Genomic DNA, 20,291 nt, shown 5'->3' with positions numbered 1-20,291 from the left:
TTGAGTAAATACATGGGAAGAGAATGGAAGAGATTGGATTATAAGTCCTCATGTGGACACATACTTTCATTTATTTTGGACATACAAGTATATATTTATTTTGGAAAAGCTAGGTTGTGTGGTAGAGGGATATTTAACCTTTTAAGAAAGTGTCATACTCTTTTCCACAGTTGTCATTTTACATTCCCACCAGCAGTATATGAGAATGCTAGTTGTTCCACAACACCCATTGTGTGCATATGTCACAGTGTGTTTATACATTTTACTGTTGAAAGTAATTAAGGTTGTTTCCAGTTTTTTGCGATAACAAATAAAGCACCAGTGATCATTTCTGTACAAGTCTTTGTATGGACTTGCGTTTTTCTTCGGTAAATACCTCGAGTTCAGTGGCAGAACTGTGTGGTAGTCATGTTTAACTTCTAAAAACAACTGCCAGATGTTATGTTGAATTTTGTACCATTTATATTGCCACCACCAGTTTATAGAATTCACATTGCTCAATACCCTCTTCAGCGCTTGAGATGGTTAGTCTTCAATTTTAGCTATTCTGGTGTGTATGAAATGGATCTCATTGTGGTATTAATTTGCATTTCTGTGATAACTAATGCTATCAGCTTTTTTGCCTGTAGTTATTAACCATTCACTAATCTTCTTTTGTGAAGAGTTGGTTCAGTTCTTAAGAGGTTGTCTCTTTTTTGAGTTATATGAGTTATTTATACATCATGCATAAAAATTCATTACAAGATCTGTTGCAAACACTTCCTGGACTTCTTTTTCAGTGGTGACTTTGTTACAAAGTCCCATGGATGATTTTTTTTCCCTTTTATTTGTAGTACTTGTGTGTTCCAACAACTCTTCCTCTGTTCCAAGTTTGTAAAGATTTTCTTCTGTTTCTTAGACAGTTTTCTTAAAATAGCTTTATTGAAGTATAACTTGCATACCATAAAATTCATCCATCTTAAGTTCACAGTTGAATAATGTATAGTAAATGTATACATTGGTGCATCACAGTTACAGATGATTTCCATTGCCTGAAAAAGTTGCCTCATGCTCTTTTGCAGTTAACGTGATCTGCTTTCTGTCACTATCGACTTTTTGCAATGATTTAAAAGTAGTCTTTGGTTTTTTGGCTTCTGTCAGTCAGAATAGTGTTTGAGATTCATCCACATTTGAGCATATACCAGTTGTAGCACACCCATTTGAAAAAAATTATTAAATTGTACTTCATTCAAGAAAGATACCACATTTTGTCTAGCCATTTATCAGAAGAGAATTTTGAAAAATGAGACATTTTTTATTCTAGTTCGGGAGTTTTTACAAATAATGATGTTACCACGGTTCTCTTGCAAGTCTTCTTATGGGCCATGTGTTTACAGTTTGTTTTGTAGATATCCAAAAATAGTGGAATTGTTCTGTTGTATGAAAAGCATATATTTAACTTTTGAAAAGGACGAAATTGTTTAAAAGGTGACTGTACTGTTTTACATTCTGACCAGCAACATTTAATCTAGTTTCCTGTAAATTCTCTATCACTTGCTGTTGATAGTCTTCGGTGATTACTGTTTCAGTGTGTACTTAACAGCATCTCAGTGCTATTTTAATTTGCATTTCAGTAGTGACTGCCTTTGCAGATCTTTCCATGTGCTTATTAGGCATTCCTATACCTTTTCTGTTGAATTGTCTGTTAGCGCTTTTCTCTTTTCATTTGTTTTGTTTGTCGTACTATGAAGTTGTAAGAATTTACAGTTGACTTTTGAACAGATGATTGAAACATCCACGTGCATGTTTTAGTATGGACATAAGTTTTCAGCTCCTTTGGGAGGAGGAATAGGATTAGTAGGTCATACGGTAAGAGTATTTTTAGTTTTGTAAGAAATTGCCAAACTCTGTCAAAGCATCTGTGCCATTTCATGTTCCTAGAGCAATGAAGGAGAGTTCTTATTGTTCCACATTTGGTGCTCTCTGTTGTACTGGATGTTAGCCATTCCTGTAGGGTGCTGTAGTGGTATCTCATTGTTATTTTAATTTGCATTTCCCTGATGACTTCTAATGTGGAGCTTTCAGTGTGCTTACTTGCCCTCTCTATATCTTCTTTGGTGGGCTTTCTGTTAAGGTCTTTGGCCCATTTTTAAATTGTTTTCTTGTTGAGTTTTAAGAGTTCTTTGTTATCTTTGTATTTTGAATAACAAGCCTTTTACAGATGGACCTTTTGGAAATATTTTTCTTGGTCTGTGCCTTGTCTTATCATTCTCTTGACTTTGTCTTTTGTATAATAGCTTTCAATGGTAATGAAGTTCAGCTTATTTATTACTTTTATGTGTCATGCCTTTGATTTTAGAGCTAAAGGTCACTGACATTCCTAGAATCATTCAGATTTTTCCTGTGTTTTCTAGGAGTTGTTTAGTTTTATGTTTTACATTTAGATCTGTGGTCCATTTTGAGTTAATTTTCTTGATGAGGTGGTGTAGGATCTGTGTCTAGATTTATTTTTTGACACGTATATGTCTTTTATTCCAACACCATTTGTTGAAGAGACTGTCTTTGCTCCATTGTGTTGCTTTTGCTCCTTTGTCAAAATCAGTTGAGCATATTCATGGGATTCTAATTCTGGGCTCTGTTCTATTTTATTGATACCTTTGTTTATTCTTTAACCAATACCACAGTGTCCTGTTTCCTGAACCTGTGTATACGTTTTAAAATCAGCTCGTGTGTCAGTCGTCGTCGTCTTCTTTTTTTTTTTTTTTTAAAGATTTATTTATTTGAGAGAGAGTGAGCAGGAAAGGGAGAAAGAGCACAAGTGGGAGGAGGGGCAGAGTGAGAGGAAGAAGCAGACTCCCCTTTGAGCAGGGAGCTGGATGTGGGGCTCCATCCCAGGATCCTGTGATCATGATATGAGCCAAAGGCAAACGCTTAACCAACTGAGCCACCAGGGCCTGTAGTGTCAGTCTTGTGACTTAGTTGTTCTCCTTCAATGTTGTGTTAGCTATTCTAAGTCTTTTGCCTGTCCATGTAAGCTTTAGAATTGGTTTTTCAGTATCTGCATATAACTTTCAGAGATTTTTATTGGAATTGCATTGAATCTATAATTCAAGTTAGAAATACCATCTTGACAGCAATGAGTCTTCCTATCCATTAACGTGGAATCTCTTCATTTGTATAGCTCTTCAATATCTTTGATCAGAGTTTTATAATATTCATCATGCCGATTTTGTACATTATTCTGGTAGATTTTTACCATAGAATTTCCTGTTTAGTTGGATGATAATGGAAATGGCATTGTGTTGATTTTTTTCTTTAATTTCAAATTCCGCTTGTTCATTAATAGTATATAGGAAAGTAATTGACTTTTGTCTATTAAATTGTACCCTGCAACCTTGCCATAATAGCTTATACCAGAAGAATTTTGGGGTCGTCCCCCCCCCCCCCGCCCCGATTTTGTACTTAGGTAAACATGTCATCTGTGAACAGGATAGTTTTATCTTTTCCTTACCAATCTTAGACCTTTTGTTTCCTTTTCTGACTAGGTCCTCCAGTATGATCTTGAAAAGTAGTGGTTGAGAAGGGGACATCCTTGCTTAGTTTCTCATCTTAGTAGATATTAGCTATTGGTTTTTTGTAAATAGTCTTAATCAAGTTGAGGAGGTTACTCTATACTCCTAGTATACTGAGTTTTTAATGTGAATGGGTTTTGTTTTTGTCAAATGCTTTTTCTGCATCTATTGGTATGATTGTGTGATTTTTTTTTTTTTTTTTGGCTTCTTGATATGATGGATTACATTAATTGATTTTTGAATGTTTATCCTTGTATACCTGAGTTAAATCCTACTTGGTCATGGTGTATAATTCTCATTATATATCCCAGCCCTATCAGAGTCTGGTTCTGATACTTGGTCTGTCTCTTCCAGCTGTGTCTTTTGTCTTTTAGTATGCCTTGTAATTTTTACTTGATAGCCAGATATGATGTACTGGGTAAAAGAAACTGCTGTAAATAGCCCTTTAGAAATCTGATAAAGTATGGAAGGAGGGGAAGCATTTTATAGTCCTGTGATTAGGCCTTATTTTTTTGGTGAGCTATTACCTCTGAACTGTGAACTCTACATGTATTCCTCAGTTTCTGCCCACTTCCCCCACCCTTTAGGTGCGACAGGTTTGCTAGAGTGGGTGGGAGTTGGATATTTCCCTTCTTCATATGGAAGGTTAGAGGTAACTTGAGTTGAGTATTGTCCGTTCTAGAGGTCTCTTAGACTCTGATGGGCAGACCTTGTGAAGAGGAACAGAATGCTGTGGGATGTTTCAAAATGGTTCCTTTTCTCCCTTCCCCTGTCAGAAGTACAAGGGGCTTTTTTGTTCTCTGTGAGAACCTGGTAGAGATCAGTGAAGTAAAACCCAAAAATTGTGGGGACCCTTTCATGGATTGTGTCTCTCTGAAGTTTTTAACTCTCAGAGCTGTCCAGACTAAGCTTCCAGCAGTTCATCAATTACAGCTCAATTTTCCTGACCCTGGTACTAGTTCCTGCAGCAGTTGCTACTCAAAGTTGTGTTTTTCTGTACTTGTCTGTCATTACCTTCATTTTGGGGGCAGCAGTTTGTTCTTGTTACCTTCTCTTACATATCAAGAAAGGTTGGTAATGTTCTGGTTTGTTCACTTTTTTACTTGTTATTAGGGCAGATGGCATTTTCCTACATGCTTACATGCCAGAGCAGAAACTGGAAATCTGGAAGTGTTTTGAACCTGTAGATTATTTGAGGAGACTCGAAGTCTTAACAACATAGCATCATCCAATCTATGAGTATGGACTGTTTTTGCATATACTTACATTTTTCATTTCTCTCAGTTCTGCATTTTTCAGTATATTAGTCCATTTTTGTTTAACTAGTCCCAAATATTTTTCTTCTTGATCCTATTCTGGATAGCATTGCTTGCTTAATTTCATGCTTATGTTTTTCATTGCTGGTGTATAAAAACACATTGGTTTTAATGTGGTTTTAATGTCCTGTGACCATGGTACACTCTAAGTTTTCTAGGAAAGTTTATAAGTCCTTAGAGTTTGCCACATCCAGGATGAGTCATCTCTGGTAAAGACATTTTATTTCTTGGTACCCATTTTCTGTGCCTTTAATTTTTTCTTTTGTTACTGCACTGGCTATAATCGCTAGTACATTGTTGGTTGGAAGTGGTGAGAGTGGACAGTCTTGCCTTGTATTGTTGCGTATTGTATGCATATTGTAATCCTTAGATGAACTATTAAGAATTTAATAGCATTTAAAGAGCATTTAAAAATCATCACAGAAATTAAAACGATAGACTAAAACTACTCATCAGAGGTGATGGCAGTAATGTAGGAGCAGAGGGACAAAAAAGATGGGGCATTTACAAAGTAGGAAAATCAAACCATGTCAGTAATTTGATTGCATATTATGGTCTAGGCACTCTAGTCAAAATACACATTATCAGATTCTGTGATAATCTAAGATCCAATTATATGTTATCTTTAGGCAATACTTAAGGTTCAAAGCACAAATACATTTAAAGTAAAAGGATGGAAATGGATATACTAGGCAAATTATGTATTCGTAAGAGAACTGGAGTGGTCATATCAGCATCAATCAAAATCAACTATAAAACCCAAAATGTTGCTGGAGACTAAGAGCAAATTTTCATATTTGTAAAAGGATGAATGTATAGGAACATAGAACAGTTTTTACTGTGATAGAGCTGTAAAATACTAGAAGTAAAACTGATAATTGAAAAGATCAGTAGAAATTGAACTCCTAACAGCTGGAGATTTCAAAACTCTATCATCAGTAGAACCACTAGATTGAAAAATTAGTAAAGATAGTTTGAGAAGTACTCTTACCACTTTGATACTCCCCCCCCCCCCGGGCTTATAGATCATTCTCTAGGATAGAGAATATTCTAGACTATAAAACAAGTCTCAGTAAATTTAAAAAGATTGAAATTATTCAGGGTTTATTCTCTCAGTATATTGGAATTAAATTATAAATGAATTCCAGGAAGAAATGTGAGAATTTAAACAACACATTTGTAAATGACCCATAGGTCAGGGAAGAGTTGACAGCAGCAATTAGAAAATGTTCTGAAATGAATGAAAATGAACACATAACAAATACGGAGATTCCCCTAAAAGGGGAATTTAGAGGGAAATTTACAACACTACTTCATGAGAAAAGAAGAATGGTCTCAATTCAGTCACCTTAAGTTTTCATCTTAATAATAATATCAAAGTAAATTTGAAACAGAGGTAAAGTTTGAGTGGAAATCAGTGAAAGAAAAACCAGGAAAACAATAGAAAATAATTAAATGAAAAGTTTGTTCTTTGAAAAGCTCAACAAAACTGATAAACTTTGGGATAGACTGATCATTTAAAGAAGAGAAAACACATATTACCAAAATGAGGTATGAAAGAGAAGTTATCAATATCCTACAGAAATTAAAAGTATTTGAAAATTTTATGAGCCACTTTATAACCAATAAGGCAAATCTTACACACACCTACATTGCCATAAATAGGCTGAAAAAGAAATTTCGAATATATTTATAAAAAAGTAAAGAAGTTAAATTGATAATTACATTTATTCCCACAGAGAAAAGCCTAGGCCCAGATGGCTTTACTGCTATGTGTTTTCAAGTATTTAGGGAAGCATTGTTATTTATCCTGTGCAAACTCTTTCGGAATATGGGGAAAGAGGGAGCACTTAAAACCTGTTTTATGAACTTTTGGGACTTCATCAAGATAAAAAGCTTCTACACAGGAAAGGAAACAGTCAATGAAATAAAGAGGCAACTCATGGAATGGGAGAAGATATTTGCAAATGACACTACAGATAAAGGGCTGGTATCCAAGATTTATAAAGAACTTCTGAAACTCAACACCCAAGAACAAATAATCAAATAAAAAAATGGGCAGAAGATATGAACAGACACTTTTCCAGTGAAGACGTACAAATGGCTGTAACAGACACATGAAAAAGTGTTCAACATCATTAGCCGTCAGGGAAATTCAAATCAAAACCACGTTGAGATAACACCTTACACCAGTTAGAATGGCAAAAATTGACAAGGCAAGAAACAACAAATGTTGGAGAGGGTGTGAAGAAAGGGGAACTCTCTTCCACTGTTGGTGGGAATGCAAGTTGGTACAGCCACTTTGGAAAATAGTGTGGAGGTTCCTCAAAAAGTTAAAAGTAGAGCTACACTGTGACCCAGCAATTGCACTACTGGGTATTTACCCGAAAGATACAGATGTAGTGAAAAGAAGGGCCATCTTCTTTGAACACCCCAATGTTCATAGCAGCATTGTCCACGATAGCCAAACTGTGGAAGGAGCTGAAATGCCCTTCAACAGACGAATGGATAAAGATGCAGTCCGTATATACAATGGAATATTACTCAGCCATCAGAAAGAATGATTACCCAGCATTTGCATCAACATGGATGGAACTGGAGGAGATTATGCTAAGTGAAATAAGTCAAGCAGAGAAAGACAATTATCATATGGTTTCACTTATTTGTGAAACATAAGGAATAGCAGGGAGATCGTTAGGAGAAGGAAGGGAAAAATGAAGGGGGGAAAACAGAGGGGGAGACGAATCATGAGAGACTATGGACTCTGGGAAACAAACTGAGGGCTTCGGAGGGGACGGGCTTGCCTGGTGATGGGTATTAAGGAGGGCACATATTGCATGGAGCACTGGGTGTTATACGCAAACAATGAATCATGGAACACTACATCAAAAGCTAATGTTGTACTGTATGGTGACTAACATATCAAAATATTAATTAAAAAAGAAACTGTTTTATGGTTCTAATATTAACCTAACACTAACACAGACAAAAACAACACAGGAAAAGCAAACTACGCATTGTTATCATTCATGAACATACATGCAGCAATCATTAACAAGATAACAAATCCAGGTATATATTAATAAAGTATTAGAAACTGAGTAAGTTGGGGTTATCTTGAGAATGCAAGAAGGTTTAGCATTCATAAATCAACTAGTACAGTATACTGTGTTAGTAAAATAGTGGACAAAAACCATATTCTTTCAGTAAAAAAAAAATTTAAAAAATCTAAAAGCTATTCATGATAAAGCTTTTTAACATACTAGACATAGAGAGGGCAATTTGCTAATTCTGATCTAGGGCATGTACCTAAATGGTCTAGAGATTTCCTGTTGGTGGTAAAATGGGATACTGTAGGCGTCCTCTTCATTTCGTTATTTTCTCTTTTAGGAATCACAGCCCTGTCCTTCCTGTTTTCCAATGTCTTGAAACTGTTGTTTTATATATTTTGTCTGATTTTCTCATTTTTTTAGGTAGGAGAATAAATCTGGTCCCTGTTACTCTATCTTCAATGAGAGAAACTTCCACAAATTTACTTCTAATATTTTATGCGTTAGATGCTGTTGGAGTTTGGGGGGAAAAATAGAATCATACTGCTTAAGAAAAAAACAAAAGTGATTTTTTTTTTTATGTTCAGAAGTAATTTATTCCATTTAGATATTAAGATTTTGTTACAAGACTGACATGCTGCCTCCTGCACTAAGGAGGCACCTCAGGATTTTGTTATGAACGTGTATTTGTATATGACATTATACTTTGAAGAACTGACATTTTTAGAATATTGAACCTTTTCATAGACAGATGTACATGATAGGTATTACTTTATTCAATCAGTTTCTAGTCTATCAAATTGTATAGTCTTTTATAAATGACCTGTATTTCTTCATTTTGTTTACTTTTTGGTATTTTATATTTTGCTCGATTAGTGGAGTTTCTTTTTAATTTGGTTAGTTTGTAGTAATATTAGGTATTTTATGATTGGCCATGGTACTTAATTTTCTCTGGTGTAATATTTTAGATTGCTTTTACAATTTAAGTGTAGTCTCCATATTAAGGTATGTTAACATTTTGTCTCTTAAATAATTAGCAAGTATTTTATCTTCTCCCCCCATCCTTTTAAAACATTCAGTTTCTCTTTTAAAATGAAAACGTCTTTCCTATATGAATCCTTCCTTTTTTGATTGCTGAGAAGTCTTTCTCACAGGTGAAGAATATAGAAATACATTTTCTCTTCGAATTAACCCAGTTGTAGTTTCCTGAAAGAGCTAGCCAGGGATTCCCCAGCAGTATTTCTGAAAAATAAATTACATCTGTATCTTGGTACATTTATTTATATATTTAAATGTAGATATATTTTTTAAGTTCTTTTTATCTTTTGTTGATTACTGCTCCCAAAATATTATAATAATTTATTTTCATAAAATATTCCATAGTTGTGGCTTCATTCTCTATTAGGTGTTTTTATGTTAATTCTACTTTATACCAAATTCAAGATTTGAGACTAGGCAAGTATTCTATCCTAAACTATAAAAGCGTTAGAGATAAGTTAAAGGCAGATATTTTAAAAGATTTTTTTTTTACAAAGAACTGTGTTGAGATAAGTTATATCAGGGCAAATATGAGGAAAGGTATTTTGGTTTGTTTTTAAGAAAAATCTTACGTAAGTGCTAGGGTTGTAATTTCTTGGTTAACATTTAGGGTTTTGGGGGGGTTCTTTTTTATTTTTCCTATATTTGATATATTTTACCTATAATCTTTGCTAAAGAAACTGTTTTTTTGTTTTTATAGTTTTGGTAAGCAGTTTGGAGGAAAAAGAGGATGTGATTGTCTTGTATTAGAGCCTTCAGAAATGATTGTGGTAAGAACTTTAAAGAATGCTGAATTGTTTTTTTGATATGCTTCAGTTTCAACTTTAAATGTAGTAGGATTTTAAACACTCAAGGAGGTTCCATTACTGTGATTTTTAAAATACTGAGTAGCATCAGACCTCTATACCAAATTTGATATGTTTTTATCTACTTTAAATTTTTTCTGATCCTTGAGAGGATTTAGAAAGGGATAGAATTTTGTATACCATGTTGCAGGCTTGGTGATTTCTTTTACTACTTCTACCAGAAAATTTAAATGAAGGCTTTATGAGAGGAACCCTGACTTTTCAAGTGCTTTCTCTTTTTCTATTCAGTTTAGTTAATAATCTTTGAACATTCATATTCTGTGCACTGAACTTGAGGGAAAGAGGTAGAGAAAAAGAGACACATAGTCATATCCAAGTATGGTTTAGATCTTAATATTTTTACTTTAAGAGTGTAATTAAGGAATAATTCTTGTTACTAAGAAATCTAGGTAGTTGATGTAACATTAGAAAACCTCACTTTATTATTTTTCTTTTAGCATTAAAAGAACCGAGAACACAACTTTGTTTTACCTTGTCCTGAGATGACCTCACTAGAAACATAGCTTATATTGAATGGGCTCATTGTCCTGCTAGCATCTCATTCGGATGATCATATCATCTGATTTGATTTTACATTATTAAGAAGTGAGGTTACGTTCTTAATGATGCATTTTAATGTCAGGGCTCAAAACTTCACATAGTTTGTTTTCTCTTATCCAAACTGGATCGTCTACATTATCATGCACTCAGTGTCCTAAATTGCATGTAAACAAAAGAATTTTTAGCTCCTAAAAGGCAGACATTATGTCTTACTCACTGTGTCTTCCATTGTATTGCAGTGCTGCCTGCATTAGTAAGTATTCAGTGAATGTTATTTAGATTGAAGTTTGTTCAAGTCTTGGACTGTGTATTATGTAAATTTTCTTTAAGTGTTGGTATACATAGCATATCTATATAAGGCCTCAGAACTCTTTCTTCTAAGTAGATGTATTGAGGGGCATGGCAAGAAAACTGCCTCAGGCAATACTAGTTTTCTCATTTGTCAGTTGGTGTACTTTATATATTTTCTACTTTATCAGGAAAGAACAGTGGTTTTTACTGCAGTGTTCTCATATACATTGTTTTGTTGTTGTTTAATTTTGTTCAGTGTTAAGTAGAAATTAATCACTCATAAATTATTAATTTTCCCCTTAAGTTAAAGGGAAAGCTGTTCTTCTGCCCAGACCAGTCTCTAAAGAGACGTGCTTGCTTTTAGTGGGGGATAGTATTTAAAGCCAAGATGTGGCTGCCAGTTGTTTTCATTGCTGTAGGGGCCTTTTTAAACTTAGAGGGCCTCTCAGTGAACAGAGCTTAGAAAATACATATGTGAGTGTATATGAACTCACACACTTATATATACACGTCTATATTTATTTTTCTGTATCTGTGTTGAAAACCTAGAATTTATTCTGGCCTTTCTTCTTTGCTTTTTTGTTACTTTCTTTATCTAACAGAAACCTGATTTCCATTACCATCACTGTATTTACTTATACAGAGTAGTTGAAGAATTCCTTGCCTATAACATTATAGAAAGTGCTGCTAGCTAGAGGATTAACATTCACAAAAATGAATATTTTAAGTTTATATAATTTGTTGAGATGTTACAAATGTATAATTCTTATAATTCAACTCTATATCGAAGTATAAAATGTTTCAGTCACCCACCCTGAAAGTAAGGAAATACTCAGAGAAACATTAGGAATCTGGCAAAAGGACAGAAGAACCAGATTAAAGGGACTCTTGTTGGCCAAATCTGGGACAGTTTGAGAACCCACATAAAAATTCATAGGAATTAATGGCACCCTTATATATAATATAAGAATTTATAAGTTCTGATATGAATGAGTGATGAGGAAGAAGGAAAAGTTCTTCTTGATAATTGAGTGTGAACTAATAAATATAGAAAAAATGATCTTAGAAAATCATTAGTGAATGCTAAAACTTGTGGGCTAATGTTTGAGAAAAGAATACTTATATAATCTCAACATATATCCCCACAAATCATTTATGAAGAGAAAAATTCACAAATTTTTATTTGGGAAAATATGGAGGATACCACTATAATGAAAATCATTGCTACCACCGTCAATATGGGCACAAACTGATAAACTACTACTTCTAATAGAAGGAGAAGGACAAAATATCACCTTTGTGATAGTTTTTTGTGAGAAATCCATACTTGAATCTAGTCATTTGAAAATAACAGACAAAACAAATTGAAAACATTCTACCAATTGACTGGCCTGTACTCTAAATATTCCAGTGTCAAAAAAACACAGAAAAAGACCAGGAACTGTTCCAGATTAAAGGCAAAAAGAGAGATATAACTAAACACAGTATTTGATCTTGTATTAAAACCTGGAGGTGGAGGGGCATTGTGGCTAATAAGTGGTGCTTTTGGCATAGTTGATGAAGTTTGAATGTGGACTTGGGGATTAGATAATACTGAATTTCCTAGTTTTAAGAACCTTACTGGGATTATATGAAACAAAGTCTTTGTTATTAGGAAATACATGTTGACACATTTTAGGGTCAATTTATACTCAGATGTTTCAGAAAAAATTTGCTTGTGTGTATATAAAATCTTAAAAAAATCACCAAAAAATCACATCAGGTTTTTGTTTTTTTTCAATTGTCCAGTGTGGGGCTTGAACTCTTAACCTTGAGATGAAGAGTTATACATCAAGTCTTTATTGGTTGACGGTTGGTAATTTTTAAATTCCAAAACCACATTTCATTGATGAGCAGCATAGTAAAAAAAGTTATGTTATACGAGAAAATTACTCAAAATAGCCTCAAGATTTTTATTTTTGAGATATCTGAAGGATATTATTGTCAGAATGCCATGTGATTCTTTTTCTTTTTTAGTTTTTCACCATTATTACTTTTTTTCTTTCTTTCTTTTTTTTTTTTAAAAGTAGGCCCCATGTCCAACATGGGGCTTGAACTCATAACCCTGAGATCAGTGGTCGCATGTTGTACTGACTGAGCCAGCCAAGCACCCTGATACTACATCTTTTGACATATAAAAATGTATTGCTATTTTGTATGAGTATGAATCTTTGGTACCTCATATTTTTTAGCTAAAATTATTTAGAATACATGAAAGAACTTAATCTGAGTGCATGAAGTTCTTTTAGGTGGCTTTACTGTGTATGTATATGTACAAATTTTAATAACTCCACTAGTGATTGGGAATGCCTGTTATTGAGCATCTTCTGATCACCTGATACCTTAGTCTTCTTAATCTGACATGTTAAAAGGAAATTGCCTTGTTTTAACTTATTTGTGCATGTTTTCACATGCCTTACAGGGGATTTGTTTTCCCGAATATTCCTATGTCTTGCCCATTTTTCTAGTTGGATTATTATTGGTAAAGATTTATTTATTTTAGAGGGAGAGCATAGTGGGGGAGGGGCAGAGCAGGAGGATAACTACCTGCTGAGTGCTGGGCACAACGCAGGGCTCTTTCCCAGTGTCCTGAGATCATGACATGAGGCAAAATCAAAAGTCATACTTTCAACCAACTGAGTCACCCAGGTATACTGGATTATTCTTTTCTTTTTTTCTTAAGAGCTTTTAGTTAATAAATGAGCCTTTTTGCTTATAGGAGGCTGTAAATAAATCATTTTTTTGCTTCAGTTAAAATAAATTTTGCATTAGGTTTTCTGTTTTTTATCCATAAAGTTGTTTTCCTCTTAAATGTTTCTTGTTAGCGTTCATGCTTATTATTAGAAAGACCTCCCTATGACGATATTACTGAACTTCTAACCTGTATTGTTTTATAGAATTTTTTTTTTAAAGATTTGTTTTAGAGAGAGAGCGCACAAGTGAGCACTACTGGGAAGAGAGACAGAAGAAGAGGGAGAATGTCAAGCAGACTCCCCACTGAACGCAGAGCTAGACAGAGGGCTTGATCTCAGGATCCTGAGATCATTACCTGAACGGAAACCATGAGTCGGACACTTAAATGACTGAGCCACCCATGTACCTTGCTTTATAGAATTTGTTAGTTCCTTAATTTAACTTTTAGATCTCACTCCTCTGGATAGCTGAAGACAGTGGGAACCACTTAACTACCTGTCTCCCATCATTTCCTCCAAAAGCAGTACAGAGCTACAAGAAGAGTAAAAAAAATCTATACATAAACCATGTTCATGGCATAAGTTGAACACAGAGAAAGCCAAATTTTGAAAATAATTCTTAGGGGAGAAAACCCACCAATTCTCAGTATATTATCTCTCAGACTCTGTCTTTTCCCAGCCTTCAGCAAGGCTTTATAGTGAGCGAAAGCCAACCAAGCAGATAAGCAGAAAAGCACACAGGATGGAAGCTACCAAGCAGACCTGAGGCTAACCTGCAGTGCCACTCTACACTAACTTCAAAATTGTGTGTGTGTATGTATGTATGTATGCTAGAGCAGAACATGAAATGCAGGAAAGTCATTTAAAATGGACTGATTTACAAAAGTTGTCTTCTAAATGTGTATCTTCAGGGTTAAGACAAAAGGTAAAAAGAAGACAAACTCCCTTTGGTATTTAAGTGTTGAAGAAGAAAAGAAGCACGTTGGGAAGTTTTAGGATCCTGCAAGACAAGGTGAACGCAAAAATCACAGCCTTAAAATGCCACCCCCCCCAAGCAAGACAAAACCAAAAAGTATCTTAAGATACCTGGCCCTCAGAGTATTTGCTAATTCCCTGTTAAACTAGGAATCTTGTAAAATACCCCAATACCACATAAAGATAAAAAGGGAAGATTAATATATGTAATTAATATAATAAAAGTATATATAATTATTACCAAAAAAGAAGAGATTCATTACATACTAACTGAGGAGAATTCATCTCCACCCCAGAAAAATAAACAAATATTCAGATGAAAACTGACCATACTTAGATACAAACATATTCAATCAAGCATTTGAGGACATTTTTTAAAAATGTAAAATCAGAAATTCAAAAACCAAAAAATGAAAACGGGAAGAAAAGTGGAGTAAAAAAGAGTATAAACTCGGTAAGGAAAAGGAAGGCATAGAAAAAAAGTACTGATAATATATATATAATAAGTAAATTACAGGATGCCCCAGGAAGAATACACTCCAGTGAAAGTTTAATAAGGTGCATTGAACAAATCAAAACTATAATGAGATAGCACTTTACACCTGTCAAAATGGCTAAAATCAAAAAGGCCAGAAATGAGGGAGGGTTAGTGAGGATGTAGAAAAAAGGAATCCTCATACACTGTTGGTGGGAATGTAAATTGGTAGAACCATTGTAAAGAACAGCATGGAGTTTCCTAAAAAATTTTAAAAAGAAATACCATAAGACCCAGTAGTTCCACTAGTGGGTGTTAACCCAAAGAAAACAAAAACACTAATATGAAAAGCTACATGTCCTCCTGTGTTTATTGCAGCACTATTTACAATAACCAAGATTTGGAAGCAACCTAAGTGTTCATCGGTAGACAAATGGATAGGGAAGATATGGAAATATGCAGTGGAATATTAATCAGCCATAAAAAAGGATGAGATCTTGCCATTTGTGGTAACATGGATGGACCTTGAGGGTATTATGCTATGGAAATAAGACTGGAAAAGACAAATAACCATATTGATGTCACTCATGTGGAATCTGAAAAAAAGAAGCAACAAAAAGCAGAATCAGACCTGTGAATACAGAGAACAAAATGATGGTTGCCAGAGGGGCAGGGAGTGGAGGATGAGCAAAAATGGGTGAAGGGGAGTGAGAGATAAAGGCTTCCGGTTATGGAATGAATAAATTACAGGAATGAAAGGTACAGCATAAGGAATATAGTCAGTGATACTATAATAACGTATGTTAACAGATGGTAGCTGTATTTGAGCATACCATAATATATAAACTTGTGAAATGACTTATGTTGTATACCTGAAACTAATATAACTTTGTGTGGCAACTATACTTCAATTAAAAGAAATAAGAATTAAAGGAAAGGTAGGGGGAAAGCAAGTAAATGAAAACTACAAGAATGAAGTAAAAAGTGTCAGGGATACTATATACTTGAAAGTTACTGAAAGAGCAGATTTTCAAGTTTCTCACCACAGAAATGAAATGGTAAATATGTGATGTAATGGAGGTGGTAGCTAAGGCAGTGGTGATCATCATTTTGCAATATATAAATGTATCAAACCAGCACATTGTGTACCTTGAACTTACACAATCTTGTGTGAATTGTATCTCAGAGCTGGAATAAAACAAGTGGCAGAGATAATAGTGGAAATTGAAGATAAGCAATGAAAGGATAACATTCATAATTTTAACAGTCTCAAAAGAGAAAAATCCATGGAAAACAACTATGTTTAAAGCAATATTTAATGAAAATTGTGTAGAAATTGGAAAAGATTCAAATCTACACACTCTTAAAGGGTCTACTGGGTACTGGGGAAATGAGCCCAGAATGATCATTTTCAAGACATTTCTTGATAAAACTATTTGATTTCAAAGGTAAAAAATCCTTAATGTCTACAGGCAAAAACACGACATAATTCCAAAGGCAAACGAGTTGCACTGATTCAGACGTTAAACAATCCGCTGGGGGGTGCCTGGGTGGCTCAGTCGGTTAAGCGTCTGCCTTGTGATTTCAGCTCAGGTAATGATCTAATGGGGCGTGAGACTGAGCCCTGCATAGGGCTCCGTGCTCAGAAGGGAGTCTGCTTGAGATTTTCTCCCTCTACCCCTCCCTGCCTCTCTGTCATGCTCTTTCTTTCTCTCTCTGAATTAAATCAGTGGTTCTTTTTTTAAAGAAGAATTAAATATTAAAAATCCACTGGGACAACCAAAACAAGGCTCAAGTAGAGCAGCCTTTAAAAAAAAGAGAAAGTATGAACTAAGAATTTTATGTCAGCCACATTGTCTTTATCAAGGTTATGGAAAAGTGGTTTTCAAGATACAAGAACTTAGGGAATTATGCACCCATGAGCTGTTTTAAGGAATCTGCTAAAGGATATTTTATTCAACTGAGAACCAGGAAAACCTCACCAAAAGAAATAGTGATGAATCTTTAAAATATATAAATGTATTAGTAAAACTAAAAGGTAGAGATGTGAGGGAAAAACTACTGTGTTATATGTTGTGACAGAATAGCCGTAATAAAACTGAAGAAGAGGAAAACGGAGAGTGAAATAGGAAAAAGAATAAGCTTATTGATAGTTGTTTGTTGCATAAAGAATAAGTGAGAGCAAAAATTTCTCAACTAGATAATTATAAGGTTTGGGATTTGATTACTATATAATCTAATTGTTTATTTCGTGGATGTTGGCAGAAGACATAAGACTTGTGGGTCAGAAACAAAGAACCTTTTTACTTGTGGTATAGCAAGCAGAGCATCCATCATTGGCATATTTCTGTAGATTCCCCTTGCTTCCTAGGTCCCATGGAGGCAGTGCTGGGTGGCCCATGGTGATGCCACAAACACAGTAGGTTTTCACTGCAACTAAGAACCTCTGAGTTTGGGGGAATATACTGCTTTTATAGTGAGCAAGCCTGCTCTTTTTTCAGCACAAAACATTACCTCATCCTTCAGGATTGCTCACTACAAGTACAACTCTGAGAAATAGCCCAGTTAGTGAGTAACCACTACTGACTGCATTCTTGGCAAACACAACAAAATGTGTAGAAGCACAGCAGGTCTGGGAAGACTATGTTTCACCACAGGTGGTAAAAGAGGAGTAAGAAAACAGGTGGACCATAACAAGTATTGGCAAGGTGTAGAGAAATGAAAGCCCTCATAGTGGCTGGTAGAAAAACAAAGAGGTACAGCTTATCTGGAAAACAGTTTGACAGTTCATTAAATAGTTAAAAATGGAATTACCATATGATCCATCAGTTCCATTCCCACATGTATACCCAAGAGAATTGAAGACATATGTCCACATAAAATCTTGTGCACTTGCACTAATGTTTATAACATTCATAATGGCTGAAAAGTGGAAACAAACCAGATGTCCTTTAACCTGATAAACAGATAAACAAGATGTTTTGTGTTCATATGATGGCATATTATGGTGCAGTAAAAAGGAATCAGGTATTGATACATGCTGTAATATAGATAGATGAATCTTGAAAACATTGTTTTAAGAAACCTGGCACAAAAAAAACCACATATAATTGCGTTTACATGAAATACTGAGAATGGGGAAATTCATAGAGACAAAAAGTCGATGCCAGTGGGCATAGGGTCTTTTTTTGGAATGATACAGATGTTCTAGAACTAGATAATGGTCGCACAACTTTGTGAATATATTACAAACCAATGAATTGCATACTTAGGAGGATTTTATGGTATGAGAATTGTATCTCAGGAAAAAAATGAGAAAGAAAAGAACACAGAGACAAACTTTTTTTAAAAGGTTTTTAAGCACAAAAGTAACCAGTAGAACAAAAATACAGGTCTTCCTAAGTAACAAAAACAATTTTTTATTGAAGCAAAGAATAGACATTTCATAGAGAAGTACATATAAGATGTTATAAAACTGTAACCTGAAATAGTCATACCAATAAGTGTGAATGGCTTTATCCATTATAAGGAAAAGATTTTCAGTTTGGCTCACAAAAGAAGACCCAGCTATATATGATTTTTTAATATATTTTTTAAGACTTTATTAATTTACATTACAGTGTGCACATGAGCGGGGGCGAGGTTAGAGGGAGAGAGAGAAAATTTCCAGCAGACTCCACTCTGAGCACAGAGCCCACTGTCGGGCTTGACCTCACGATGCTGAGATCATGACATGAGCCCAAACCAAGAGTTGGATCCTTAACTGACTGAACCACCCAGGCACCCCTTTTTGCTGAAGACACTATCCTTTGATTACTGAATCAAATGTTTCAGGAAGGCTAAAAATGAAGCAGTGGATAATGGCATACTAGACCAGTGAAACTGAAAGGGAGACAGGTATGGTAATCTTAATACCAATAGTAGAATAGAGGCCAAAAACTGATGAACTGTGACATAGAAGGACGATTCTTTAGTGCTAAAACTTACAGTTTTGTGGAGATAGAGCACATGAATATCTTCTCAGATTACACAGAAACCTTCTATATAAAACAGGCACTCTGGAGGATTTGCTGAGACCTTAGAAATACACTACTAGAGAATTTAATCCTCTCTTCTTAGTACAGAACAGATGAAGTTAAGGAAAATGGGATAGAAGACCTGGACACCATAAACAGGTAAATCTTAATGGAGATAAGTTGAATTCTACAACATGTTGATAAACTATATCAGGTCCCCATGCCACATTAACAAAAATTGTTCCTATATTTACCAAAAAATTCAGTAGTTTTCATAAATTAGATATAGTGACACTTTCTGATTACATGCAATGAAATTCTAAATTACAGTAACAAAATTGACTCTTTGGCCTGAAAAATTTTAAGCCTACCAAACAACTTTTTTTTTAAAGAATAAATACATACTGAAATCACAGAATTTTGCAAAATAGCAACAGTGAAAATACACTGTATAGCAGAATCCATGGACTACATCAAAAAGTGTTGAGAAACCAGAGGGAAAACAGGCAAAAGGAACAAATTCACAGGTGATGCAGATACCAGAGATAGCATATGCGTATTTTAAAACAGCTGATTAGTATTTCAGGGATTTAGTGGAGAGTTTTAGAAGATTGGAAACTATAAAATGAAATAATGATTTCTAAATTCTATACCTAGAAACATCTACAAATGAAAAAGAAAGCTCAAGGGCACCTGGGTGGCTCAGGTCATGATCCTGGAGATCTGGGATCAAGGCCTGTGTTGGGCTCCATGCTGAGCCGGGAGCCTGCGTCTCCTTCTCCCTCTGCTGCTCCCCTCTGCTTGTGCCTGTTCTTTTTCTTCCTTCCAAATAAGTAAAATCTTAAAAAAAAAAAAAAAAAAAAAAAAGAAAGAAAGAAAAAAAAAGAAAAAGAAAACGAAAGCTCAGTCAGTGGGTTTTTATAGAAGGTAAAACTTGACTGAAGAGCAAGTTAGGGAACTGAATGGTAAGCCAGAAGAAAACAAACAGGAAAAAAATATTTTAAAAATACGTAATGGAGTGTAGGACCCACATAATAGGAAAGGTCTTATATAAGTGTAATCAAAATCGTAGAAGAAAGACAGAAGTATTAGAAGAGATAATGGTTGAGAATTTTCCAAAACTATCAAAAGAAATCAACTTACAAATTTGAGAACTCAACCATCTCAGAGCAGGATATATCCAAGGAAACTTATACATAAGCACATTATAGTTTATGGTAAAACTACTGAAAACAAAAAACAAAGTTATAAAACCAGAGGGAAAAACATGCATTAAACCGCCACAACTTGTAGAACACCCGTTGACAGCAAAAATTGAAGCTTCATTTGTTAAGTAAACAATTTCCACACAAAGGGAAGAAGATTTTCAGCAATAGACAAGCACTCAGTTTACCAAGTGGGAGTTTCTCAGGCAAAAGGGGATCACAGGTGCAAGCATAGA

At 34.7% G+C, this 20,291-nt stretch overlaps 1 protein-coding gene across 7 annotated transcripts in view; it reads left to right on the top strand.

Annotated features, from left to right (window-relative positions):
- RAPGEF6 (Rap guanine nucleotide exchange factor 6) overlaps positions 1-20,291 on the top strand; it is a 182,431-nt gene that overhangs the window by 37,992 nt on the left and 124,148 nt on the right. For 6 of the 7 annotated variants that reach the window (XM_048220950.2, XM_026507900.4, XM_026507902.4 and 3 more), the window contains exon 5: positions 9,656-9,725. The exons of the other annotated variant lie outside the window; for it this stretch is intronic. In XM_048220950.2, coding sequence (XP_048076907.1) covers positions 9,656-9,725 — 70 coding nt within the window. The remainder of the gene's footprint in view (positions 1-9,655; positions 9,726-20,291) is intronic. 7 annotated transcript variants of the gene reach the window in all.

The sequence above is a fragment of the Ursus arctos genome, unplaced genomic scaffold, assembly GCF_023065955.2.
Source record: "Ursus arctos isolate Adak ecotype North America unplaced genomic scaffold, UrsArc2.0 scaffold_5, whole genome shotgun sequence".
NCBI lineage: Eukaryota > Metazoa > Chordata > Mammalia > Carnivora > Ursidae > Ursus > Ursus arctos.
The sequence above is the reverse complement of the archived record's forward strand: the minus strand, read 5'-3'. Positions and strand labels throughout refer to the sequence as shown.